This window comes from Paramisgurnus dabryanus, chromosome 1, assembly GCF_030506205.2.
Source record: "Paramisgurnus dabryanus chromosome 1, PD_genome_1.1, whole genome shotgun sequence".
NCBI lineage: Eukaryota > Metazoa > Chordata > Actinopteri > Cypriniformes > Cobitidae > Paramisgurnus > Paramisgurnus dabryanus.
Genome location: NC_133337.1, coordinates 29346941 through 29359897, shown reverse-complemented (window position 1 = coordinate 29359897; position 12957 = coordinate 29346941). Strand labels below are relative to the sequence as shown.

The 12957-nt window shown below is 38.2% G+C and overlaps 2 protein-coding genes across 2 annotated transcripts in view; both read left to right on the top strand.

Moving 5' to 3' along the window:
• b2m (beta-2-microglobulin) overlaps positions 1-12957 on the top strand; it is a 198797-nt gene that overhangs the window by 61612 nt on the left and 124228 nt on the right. The window lies entirely within an intron of this gene.
• Positions 166-2452, top strand: mgst1.1 (microsomal glutathione S-transferase 1.1). Its single transcript, XM_065285035.2, has 4 exons — positions 166-998; positions 1562-1698; positions 1770-1864; positions 1941-2452. The coding sequence occupies exons 2-4, from the start codon at positions 1573-1575 to the stop codon at positions 2185-2187; spliced, it is 468 nt and encodes a 155-aa protein (XP_065141107.2). The 5' UTR covers positions 166-998; positions 1562-1572; the 3' UTR covers positions 2188-2452.

Genomic DNA, 12957 nt, shown 5'->3' with positions numbered 1-12957 from the left:
AAAATTAAACCATTAACCAAAATTAACCTTTTTTTATTTAGTAAAAGTGTAGTAACTGTGTTTTTTGGTATGTTTTGATTACTATTAGCAAAACCATGGTTTTACAACAGTAACCATAGTTTAACTATGGTTATTGAAAACAATGGCTTACAAAACCATGGTTATTTTGTGGTAACCATGATTTTACTACAGTAACCATGTAACAATTTTTGTTTTAACCCTGCTGAAAAATCCAGCTAAGACCAGCATAAGCTGATAGCTGGTTTAAGGTGCCAAGAACTGGTTTAACCTGGTCCTCCCAGCCCGACAAGCTAAGTCCAGCTTAAAAGTGACCAAACACAGCTAGACCAGCTTGCTACACCAGCAAAAGCCAAGCAGGGAGACCAGCTAAAACCACTTTACCGGCTTATGCTGGTCTTAGCTGGATTTTTCAGTGGTTAATTTTCATAATACATCAATGGAGTGTATTACAAAAACTTTTTATTTTGAAAAAGCTCAACCAAACAGCATTTATTAGTCATTTATCAATGCAAAAAGTTGTTTCTGATAAGCTACAGAGAAAAAAATGATATAATGAAAAAATATACATTGAATATTAACTGTAGAGTAATAGTCTTAAATATAAAAAACAAATATTAAAACATATTTTTAGTGTAACTAAGTTTAAAATATAAGGTGTTTATTTTCAAGTAAAAATATAAAACAACAACAACAGAACATCTTTACATACATAAGTATAAAATGTAAACAACAAAACATAACGTAATTAATGCAAAGCAGATTAAACTAAGTTATAAATCGTAATTATTTTTAATGTGGTGTGGATATTTATCGTTACTTATTTACACTCATTGTTTTGCTTATATTTTCTTTAATAATAATCTTGGAAAAAAATGTATCGTTACTTATTACGTCAGCAGAAAGTGACACGCCCACCACCTCACGTAAGTTCTGGAGTTGTCTGTTACCAACTGAACTGGTCGCGTGGCTGCAAAAAGGTAAGCAGACGCATCCGGAAATATTTTCTGTTATATTTCACAAGTGAACTTATATTGCATTTGTGTTTTGTTCATGCTTATTCTTTTAAAACGTGCAGGTTTTCGACATTTTTGACATTCCACAAATACCGCTTGAGGCGTCATTTGCGTTAGCTCTTACGAAAACTAACCAAACAGTAGCCATAGTTTCGGCTACCTATGATATTTGGAGAAATGAACACGTAGCACACATTAAGCATTGATTTACTGTAGTAAATAAATAGTTTAACCATGATATTTGTAGTAAATCTATAGTAATACAAATGGCAAGAAACCAGTACCACACTTTTACTATAATAAAACCATGGTTCATTTTTATAAAGGAGATCACCAAGTCCAAGTGTATATACAAATGATGTTTATATTGATGCATCTAAATATGAAATCATTTCAGTTGTGATCAAACCAAATGCATAATGTTCTCCTTCACAATAATGCAAAGAGTTTGTAATGTTAAACATTAACAATGCAATAAACATAAAAAAATTTCATTTTGTTTTGTTGATCATTTATCCTCACTGCAGTTTAAATCAAGATGGCAGATGTCGTTCACATGATTGACACCGAGGTCTTCCTGGCCTTCTCTACTTATGCAACCATAGTCATCCTCAAAATGATGCTGATGAGCCCCATAACGTCTTACTTTCGCTTAACAAAAAAGGTATAAGCGTGAATATTTTTTAATCCTAAATGGATGAATACTTTTAATCGATCCACTTCTTTTCTTTAAAGGTCTTTGCAAACTTGGAGGACACCGGCTTGGTCAAAATCACAGAAGACAGGAAGAAGTTTGTCAGGGTGGATCCAGATGTGGAACGAGTGCGACGGTACCGTAACCGTATATACTGTTCACTGGACTACCGATTCAGGCACTGATGCTCTGCCTTTTCTTTTTAATCACAGATGTCATCAAAACGACCTGGAGAACATCGTTCCCTTCGTGGTAATCGGTCTTCTGTATGCTCTCACGGGTCCGGATCTCTCCTCGGCTCTGTTGCACTTTAGGGTGTTTGTGGGTTCACGGTTTATCCACACGGTGGCTTACCTGATGTCTCTTCCCCAGCCCAGTAGAGCTCTGGCGTGGATTGTGGGATTGTTCACAACCTTCTCCATGGCCCACAGGGTCCTCACTACTGCACTTTTCCTTTGATAGCTAGCAATCGGAAACGTTTAGGGCAGTACACGACTTGAATGGCATGCGTGTGTGTTTTAGGAAGCCAATTACAATGCTGCATGTGTGTCATTTGTTAAGTTTTTTTTAGGCCTTTAGGAAACTCTTTGGTTCTACTTCAAATGTTTACTTAGGAAAATAATGGTTGTGATGTGACCTTCTGTTATGCTGAGGTGATTACAAATTGACATCATATCTTGTGAAGAAGTTTTTAAGATTAAATAAAGTTTAAACAGTTCTGACAGCTGATTGTAAAGACTTTTATATTTAAATGTGCAAAGCAGTTCATGCTTCATCCACTAGAGGGCGCTAACTGAAAGCTTTAATGTACTGATGTAATGCTCATGTTTGTCTAGTACTGTTGTCCCTGATACAACTTTGGTTCTTTTCATGAGCCATGCATTGTCAACACACAACACACAGATTCAGATATTTAACAAAATCTTTAAAACATTCACTGACCCTATACAACTTCAGTCTTTTAAAGATTGAAAAGAAGTTTATTTTTCATAGGGGTTTGATTGTTTGACATGAAAATGTGCATTGCAAAGAAGCAAAAATCCTGAGAACTCTGCAGTTTCTCACAGCAAAGGAGGAAAACCTGACATTCTGGTCTAAAGTAAAACTAGGTATGTGGAAAATGCATCAAATACAGCCACAGAAAAAAAGACCATTTCTATAGTCACCCCTCTTTTTAAGTTTTGGGGGGGGGTGAAAAGTTGATGTGCATCTTCAAAATATAATTCGAGGCATTTTTTAGTCTAGAAGCCTTGGTCTTGTTTTTGAAAAGACAATAAAAAATATTCACTGTTTTGAAAATATTAAATAAAAAAAAAATGTTATAGCACTCTACATTTACTGTAATAAATAAATATAGTATACATAAAATTATAAAAATGTTTCATGCCAGAAATGCTACAAAATATTAGGTAGCTGTGATACAAATTTCAAGTTTAAATCACAAAAAATAAGGTTCATGTCACACTTTTGTGGTTTTACCAACAACGGCCACTAGGTGTCAACGGTTTGCTGCATACTCTTGTCACAAATTAATAAATTACAGTCACTGCATTATTATTACTGCTAAAACGTTTTGAAATATGAAAATTACATTCTTAGGGGGTGTGCACACCAGTGATGTGAGGGTTGATCCGAAGTGAGCGGGTGCCTGCTGCGGTCACCGGGACCCGCGGTTACGAGTCATCCAAAAATATTTTTAATGATATTTGGGTCGCGGTCAGTTGGGTCGTTTGAAATCAAGATGCCAATTAACATTTTAAACAATTACTACTTTTAAAAGTGCGGGCCATGGAGCGGGTGGGGTACAATAATTATTTTTATTTTTTTTGCAGTCCGAGTTGCAGGCGGGTTAGTTGAAAACGTCGGTTGGGTGCGGGTTGTTTATACATTGACCCGTGCATCACCTGCTTTTAAACGCGGGCTGTTGTGATGTTTATCCCCATTTTTTGTATATTTATACTAGGATGTAGCGCTATTAATATATATTAAGTAAAATAATAATTTTTGTTTCATTCTGTCAACTACCAACAACATTTCTGCCAAATTCTTAAAATATGATTTTATTTGCATTTATTTACTGAAGATTGAAATGGGAAAAACATGGTCAAAAAAAAGATTAGAAGATGTGCTCAAGTTCATTTTCAATAACAAATAATAATGTTTTACATGTATTTTAGGGAAAAAAAAAATATTGTCAAGCTCTTAGTCTTTTACATTTGTGTTGGGTGACTTTATGTCACTCCCAAAGTTTGCTTTTGTTGAAATTCAACAGACACTGAACTGAAATGGTCACAATACATCTAGAAATGATGATTTAAGTCAAAACTGGAGTGGTGTCTTATTTTTCCGTGGCTGTATGTTTGTTTAAAGCACTACTTTATCTTACACCAGTGATTAGATCGATTGTGCAATTCGTCTAAAATTAAGAACCATATCACCCTAAAGTACTGTCTATCATTTCCCTGTTAGAGGTTAAAGGTGACCGCAACTTCCATATGTTTCATTTTTTAGCATCGGCTTTTCCCCCAAGGTCGCCATGGCTGGCCATGCATATGCCCCGTATAGCCTTTTTCTCATTTGTTTTGGGTCTGTGCCCAGCTTCAGGGTGTGTAATATTTCAGTCAAGCCAAGCATTTTACCAGCTGGCCAAATGAAATGCAGCAAAACCTTGGTGTGTGATCAATAATAACTGATCCGCCCACATAGGCCTCTCTGTCGGTCCGGTTCTGTTTGGGTCCGGCCTGACGCTTGGTGCTTTAGAAAACCCACAGATCAATGACTTTAAAGAGTTGGTAAACAGTCAAGAAGACAGACATAGTGTACGCTTCAGTGCCATCTGCACCGACAATAGTGGGCTGTATATACCGATAGACAGATGCGTGCACCTTTGCTCTATTCTTCCCACACTAGAAGAAATCATATATTTCTCAGATCTTCCCTCGGCCGTATTGTAAGGCTTGTTAACTGTACAGGCGCTTAATTAGGCGGCACTTCAAAGTCACGGCGTGGGCCAGTATCAAGGTTTAGCTGAGATTTATATCCCACAATGGCTCCACGGGTCTTGAAAAATTAATGAACGCTTAGTCGGGATCCGACTTGTAGGCGACGCGCCGCAATATAAATCAATTTGAGCCTTGCAATCCAGAACCGAACGTATCTGCTGGACTCGACATTTTTAGAGCATTTTTGAACATCAAGCCACGGTTACATTAAGAGCCTCCGCGATAATGCGGACACCGATCCCCTCTTTGTCATTCACAGAAAGTAATGTTGAAATAGGTCAGAGGTAGAACGAGAACACGTGGCCTCGTGACTTGTTTTTCGTCCTCGCGCACGTAATGGCTTGTGAGTTTATGTGAAGTAATTGTAGGCCCGGAGGTCACACGTAATCACGTCGATACAGTAAAAATCCCAGGTCAGGATCAAGCGTTCGAGATCAGACTTCAGTGGATGGCCAACATAATAGGGACTAACTAATGCCTTTCGGATTGCTGCCCTTGGTCTTCACTGAACCCCATTACTGTGCAATTGTGTGAGCTTTTCATTTTCTTTTTACACATGTCAGTGCCATTTATACCCAAAAAGTCAAATTATCTCATGTCGGGGGAAACTCGTCGGAACGGCCGAATAAATCTGCCCGAAATGGTCACTGAAGCAGATGCCCTATGTGGACTCAAAGATTTCAGTGTATTTATCTCAACATACGACCTAATTGATGGGCTTTGTGGGCCAAAAGTCATTTATAAAGTGGTGCTTTATCTGGCATCTGTTAGTAGCGTCATTTCAGTATCATCGCAGTGCAAACTCATTTATTTTTTATTTGTAACATCACAAACCAAATCCTTTGAGATAAAAAATTTAAAATAATACAGCGAACTTGTTTGCATAAAAATATATTTTATGCCTCAGTCACACTAAACTTTAAACATGCTAGATTTCAACGCACAGACATTTGTATATATTTATTTACACATCATGGTTTCTTGCTCGCACAGTTCGTTATGCTTTTGTTGTTATTATAGAAAATAGGATTCAGTGCGATCCAGTTATTTTCTGTGTTGTGATGTATCGGTCATCTATTGGTCACACATCTTCATGTGATACAAATTTCATCAAAACTTTAACTTTGGATTGCACAAAAATGCTAAATTTGAGGATCTCCAAAAAAAATCATTTGTGACTACAGGATTCATTTCTAATATTTACACTTAAAGGGATAGTTCGGCCAAAAATGATATTAAACCCATGATTTACTCACCCCCAAGCTGTCCGATTTGCATATATCCATCGTTTTCCAGACAAACACATTTTTGGATATTCTAGAAAATGTTTTAGATCTTTCATTTGATTAAATGTAATTTCACGGGGTCCACCCATAGTCCACGACCTTCAAGTCCAAAAAAAGTGCGTCCATCCTTCACAAAATAAATCCAAACGGCTCCAGGATGATAAACAAAGGTCTTCTGAGGGTAATCCGCGCGGTGTTGTAGAAATATCCATATTTAAAACTTTATAAACTAAAATAAATACCTTCCGGTAGCGCTGCCATCTTAGTCGCGTCTGCATTCAGGATGAGAGCTTACGCAGCCTACGGAGGCTCCTCTGCTGCTGCTCTGTGCCCCCGGCCTCCGAATTTGTCATACGTCACTAAGAAAAGTGCGTACACTAGGCTAATACTCTCTCCTGAATACAGAGGAGTCTACGATAGCGGCGCTACCGGAAGGTATTTATTTTCGTTAATAAAGATTTAAATATGGATTTTCTACAACAACACCGCGCGGATTACCCTCAGAAGACCTTTGTTTATCATCCTGGAGCCGTTTGGATTTAATTTGTGAAGGATGGACGCACTTTTTTTGGACTCGAAGGTTGTAGACTATGGGTGGACCCCGTAACATTACATTTAATCAACTGAAAGATCTAAAACATTTTCTAAAATATCTGAAAATGTGTTTGTCTGAAAAACGATGGACATATGCAACTCAGACAGCTTGGGGGTGAGTGAATCATGGGTTTAATAACATTTTTAAAGAACACTGTCATTGCTGCTGTCATCCTTGGGATGTCGTCGCGAAACTTTTTTGACAGCGATCAACTGTAAAATGTTTTGGTCCTGCTTGATTTTCGTTGACTTGGAGTAAAATAATGGAAAGTTTTTCATAAGATCCGTTGGGGTCAATGTGTTAGCATGACAGAAGCTTGATGCTGTCGGGAGAACAAGCAACAGCCGGCATTTTCCGTTCCCCCGAGTGCCTCTCACGTAAATTATTTTGATGGCTTACGTTTCTCCCCGCCACAGAAAACCACCACAGGTTTATCAATAACATCAAAATTATTATTTTGCTTTTGTTTGTTGATCATGAAGTACAAAGTAGATGAGGAAAACTAGGATTCAGTGTGTATTCAAAGCACCGACATTGTGGTTTACAATGAGTGGAATGGTGCGCTGTGATTGGTTAAGCGGATTTATTGCATTCTGCAAGGAAAGGAGGATTGGCATTTATCACAGCTGGGAAATAAAGGGAAAAAAGATGACAAAATAACACGGCGGATATCAGTTTGCGTAAAATTAAGAATTGACTTTTTAATACTTACCAGATACAATACTGATTTTGGCTGTAACTAATAAAAAAAAGCGTTTATCGCGTTTTGAAACCAAACTCTTTAAATATATTTATCCAAGTTTTATCATCAAAACTTATTTGACTTAATGCAGTCTACATGTAGGTTCCATGTTTTAATTTCCCATTAATTCCCATATATTCCTTTTTATTCTTATGAAAAGCTTCCAGCCTTGAAAATGTTGCATCCCTATGCACAACAGAAAACAACGGTGTGAAAGTACTGCTGCATTGTAGCGGGAACGAGGCTTTACTCGCATCACATTCGTGAACGGCACAATAACTGTCAGTAAGGTAACGCCCTGACCCAATCTACTCAAAGCAGTGGCAAGCGTGACCTTTACATGGGTTTCAATAGGAGATTTGGAGCTATGGGACTGTTAGACTTGGCTGGGGTCAGCAGATATCCTATGCTGATCTTAGTGATTGGATCGTGGGTGATTACCATAAGCAATTTAAATGATATTGATTTATCCTCCCAGCCTCTGTAATTGAACACCTTGACCAAATGCTTCGGCGCCCTCCCTCTTGCCTAACGTTCACCTCCCGTTCCTCTCGCACTCCACATTATCATCTAACGAAAAAACACGCGGTGTCCCGAGGAGCCAACAATGAAGAAAAGGGATCAGGCGTTGAAAGGCCAATCAATTGGCAGTTTGCCATGGCAACAATGGAAATGTTCAATTAATCTCCTATCTCGGGTTAATTTAGCTGCTTAGCATCCTGGCTCCCTACACATTATAGGTAGGGTAGCAGTGGGACCTCTTCCAATTTGGATGCAAACGTCCTCTGTGTTTTTCATCTATAGAAATAATAGAAGAAAACAGCGTTTCCTGAAAGCTTCTCGCCAGATAACCTCCCAAGTGTAATAACCCGGGGAGTTAATCAACTTCTTTTAAATCAAACGCCTCATTTGGACGATAATTATAATTTGGTATTTTGATAACATTGACTAAGCACTTTGCTGAGGCAACAGGACAAAAACAGGCTAATGGCAATTGTTCGCGTGAAAGCACGGTTAAATAAGTTTCTGTATCTACAATATACCGTCGAGCTATATTCGGATCAATTAATGAATGGAAAAACTCCACCTGGGAGACACACTTTTACATTCTTCATTTTTCACACTTTTCCAGCACCTCGGGAGAGCGCGCAAATTTCTTGTTTTAATATTTTAGCGCTCCGACTTAAGCTTATGAGTTCTCTGCAGGTAACGTACTAGATCATCCTGACATTTCAAAGTACTGAAACCTTTGGAATAAAGTGTTTTTTATTTCATTCTATTAACATAATTTATGTTTGTCAGAGAGCCCACCTCTGTAGAAGTCTGGTGGGGGTGTTGCCATAATTCATCTTTACTTTGCCGTGTGTGTGTGGGCACGTATGTGAGACACGTGATAACAGCTGTGTGGAGACATGAAGACATTCGACTTCATTACTCGGCTCTGAAACATTGATGAGGCAGAGAATAGAGTCTGCTGAAAGCCAGTCATCACTGTTTGGAGCCTCTTATCACCCTCAAAAAAAGTCTCATGGCTCCGTTGATGTCATCTTGATTTTAGCCAATCGCAGTCAGGAACTCTTCAGTGGATGATGCTTTGTTTAAACATTTTGGATGAGACGTAGTAAACAGTTGATCAGTAAAGATGCAACTAGAAACTAGAAAAAAGGTAAAAATCAAGAAACTGAGCACACATTAGGGGGCGCTGTGATCCATGTGGCTGTCACATTCGGGTTGTATTCAAGTCCAAGTACTAACAAAAGGACCCAAGTTTGAATGTGATCTGCAGTCATTTCCCAATCTCTGTCTTTTCTGGATAAAGGCTCAAAATTTGGTTGATATTATTATTATCATTAGAGGTCTTCATAGGTCCAAAGAAATGTACCCGACCCAAAATGACCCGAATCACTTTTACCTGAACCCAGCGTGCATAATTACACACACACACACATATGTATATATATATATATATATATATATATTTGATGAAAAACCCGACGTGAGACAAACCTGACAAAATTAGACCCGAGTCTAACCCGACCAAGTGGCAATTTTTTCTAAACCGACTGGCCCCACACGCACCAGTCAGACCCCGATGGCATCGCAACCAATTTGGCCTGCTGGTCTATTTATTTTCATATGTTTTCTGACCACGACACCAAGGTAACCGATTGCAGTGTGTATTCAAAATTGATTGACAGGTCTGGCTCAATGAAAATCTATTGCCAAGCCAAACAATGTTGCAAGTAGAGCGTTGCATTGGGTTCGGGCTCCCACGAGACCCTGCCGTGAGACCCAACGCAAATCTCGTGGGAGTGGGCAATTTCACTTTTGCTGCAGTGGGCGGTCAAATTTTTTTGTGATTTTCACAGAAGTGTTCTCTTTTTGTAATCTCTCAAATATGGGTAAGTTTCTTCAAAAATGCCAAATTTTGGGCAAAAAGCTGAAATAATTTTTATTTTTGTAAAGGAATTTTAATAGAGATCAGTTTAACCCTTCCCCGCCATTGACGAGTTATCTCATCGGTTAACATAAAACATTTGCATGGAAAAAATTGGTTCCTGATGAGTTTTTATGTTAATCTGCAACACTAGATGGCACATTTACCAAATGTATAAAAAAATATTTACTAATTTTACACTCTGTGTATATTTTGATAATCGTTCTGAATCTGATCTCTAAGAAAATTCCTTTACAAAAATTTTATTATTTCAGCCTTTTGCTAAAAAATTATTTTTTAAAGAAAAAATACCCATATTTAAGAGTTTATAAGCAGCGAAAAAATATAGATAGGATGAAACAGTTTTTTTTCGTTTTGTTAGTTTGTTTGTTTATTGTTAGTTTGAAAGCAGAGGGTCTGTTCTTTTATTTGAAAATCACAAAAAATGGTGGGGAAATTTAGTAATAAATGCTGGTGGGGAATGAGTTAAAATGTTGTTAAATTAGTTTAGTTTAGAAACATTTAGACCTGAAACCACTCAGATCTTGGGTCAAATTTAAGTGGACCCTTGAAGATGTCTTATCTTAATATTTTCTGTAAACCTCCTTTAAAAAACTTGCAGTTTGACAATTAAAATCTCACTCATATGCGCGCTGTCGTTTATCCAATTCTTTGCATGCCGTTTAATGAATTCTGCCAACAAAACGGTATTTCTAAATGGTCTGTTGCCAGGATTAAGCAGATTTGAAGTGAAAGTATTTGATAAACGTATAATTTGCGGAAAAAGATTCCTGTCAATATCATTCTCTCATTTTTAATGGAGGTCGCATTTAGCGGCTTTTGCAGCTGAACTCTTCATATATTTTTAGATGAAATTTTAGTTTTCTAATGAAAGAAATGAATATGTTGGCACAATAATATTTTTATCTACACAACATTTAGGCATATATTTTGAGATTTAAAAAAGGAAAAAAACTTGAGAAACATTTCAGTCAAGTGTTTTAAACGGTACTGTGTCATATCCTTTTGGTGAGTTTTCTATTTCTTTCCTTTTTGTTAATAAAATAATAATGAAAGGATAACACATAATCCAGAGAAAAGATAGGATTACCATCGTACATGACACAAGCCAGACTTAAATTTAAGTTATCTGTTTGAGAACCACAGCTTAAAGGGCGATTTATAGTCGTGCGTAGGTCCTACGGCATAGCCGCGACGGCGTAGGTTCCGCGTCGGTTTTCATTTTTACTTGTGCGTCGTCGTCCGCGTCGTAACGCGTTAACCACCAGGTCCTGGCTCCTCTGAAAATAATTGTGAAGTTAATGGACCTGCACATAAAAACGAACATTTTAAGCAGGGCTTGGATAGATTTGATTTGTTTGGCAATATTGCTGTATGGATTAAAGTAATACCACATTTTTCAGTGGACCTATTCAGTTAATTTTTCAGTATATGCAGCAGACCTTCAGTACACTTGTTTCATGACCCCATTGGGCAAACACACATCACATCAGAGTCCTTGTACTGCTACAGTGGAAAAAGATTCAAATGATTTAGGTTCTCTGCAAGGAAGCACTTAAAATTCTTTAGTGCGCATACAATACGAATTCACGCTGCATCAGAGAGCCCATTGATTTCAATGTTGATGGTGCATTACGAGAAAGTAAAGGAAATGAGTTCAGAAGTTGATTTTAAAGTTATTTCTTCAAACTTTTTACCTAACAGCACAGTGTAGATATTGGACTTACAGGATGGGGAAAGGTGAAACAGGACCATCACAGGAACTTGGCTGGGCGGGGCAGTTGCATCATATTGATAGAGCGCTGCCCACGAGACCATCAGCGAGTCCGAGTCAAGACCGAGTCTACATCCAGCTTTATCTAGACTTGGACTCAACTCAATCTCTGGTCTTGGTTTTGGCTTGGACTCAAGCTGGACACGACTACAACACTGTTAAACCTCTCAGTAGCATTCAAAGCTAGAGCGAAACAATACCATTGCAGACTGCGGTGAGGATTGTCTCGACTTGCCCCTTACTACATGCAACCATGATCAGAAACGTTGCCCCCGCCGAGGTCCATGTTCGGAGCTCCGCCGCCATCTGAAAGAAAATCAATAACCTGGAGGCAAGCTAATTAACTGAAAATCATTTAACCCTGTCTCAGCAATACATAAAATGTGGCTGCTATGAGGAGTAGAGTTAATAATGGATAAATCTGCCTGGTTTTATGAAAGAAATAAAAGCTCCTACAGAGGGACCTGAGGGAGGCTGTTGGCAGCTCAATCACTCTAGAAATATCATTCAAATACACCTTGTCCAAAAAAACTTCCTATTGGAGTAGTCAGTGCCGGACACAACCGATGCTAGATCATAACTGCAATGCTGTCCATTTCTGCCAATTACGTTACACGGCTGTTGCAACATCGTACATCCATTTTTACAGAATACACCACAAACCTGGCACACAAGACTGATTTAGTGTTGTTAAATGCTTTGTGTTTTGGAGCGTTGTGTGCGCAGAAGTTTGATTTCGTCTGGTGATGAGTAATTGTGGTTTTAGCATCCACATTACCGTTGGAAGTCCAGGGATTGGAAGGCACGGTCTGAAATGTCCAAACTGAGATTTATTTGGTCTCTGTGCTTTCTCTCACCCTGTGGCACTCAACGATCAATAATTGAACAGACCGAGGATAATAGCTTCTACGCACGCCGTGCCGTTTCTAAACACGTAGGAACATGGGAGAAGCTCATCTGGAGGTGAAATAAATTGCTGCCTGAATTCCAAATGCACTTTCACTTTGAAGGAACTCCAGCGACCTGCGCGCTAACATTTGCACTTCCTGAATAGCTATGGCCAAAAATGTATGATCATTTCTGTTATAGGGATGGTTTAGTTATTAAGTAAACATCTCAGGGCTTCACACAGCCCCCCAAAAATGGCTACGAGCACCAACAGTTGTTCGGTTTAGTCAACACAATTTAATTTCACATATTTTACAAGGTGGATAAATCGCATTAATTTGTATAACCACATTCATACATTTTTGTACGATTTACCCCAACCCCTGTGAAGTTGGGGTTAGGGGTGGGGTTCAATCGTATGCTTTTGTATGATTAACTTTATACAATTTCATATGAATTAGCCATCTCGAAAAAATGTACGAAT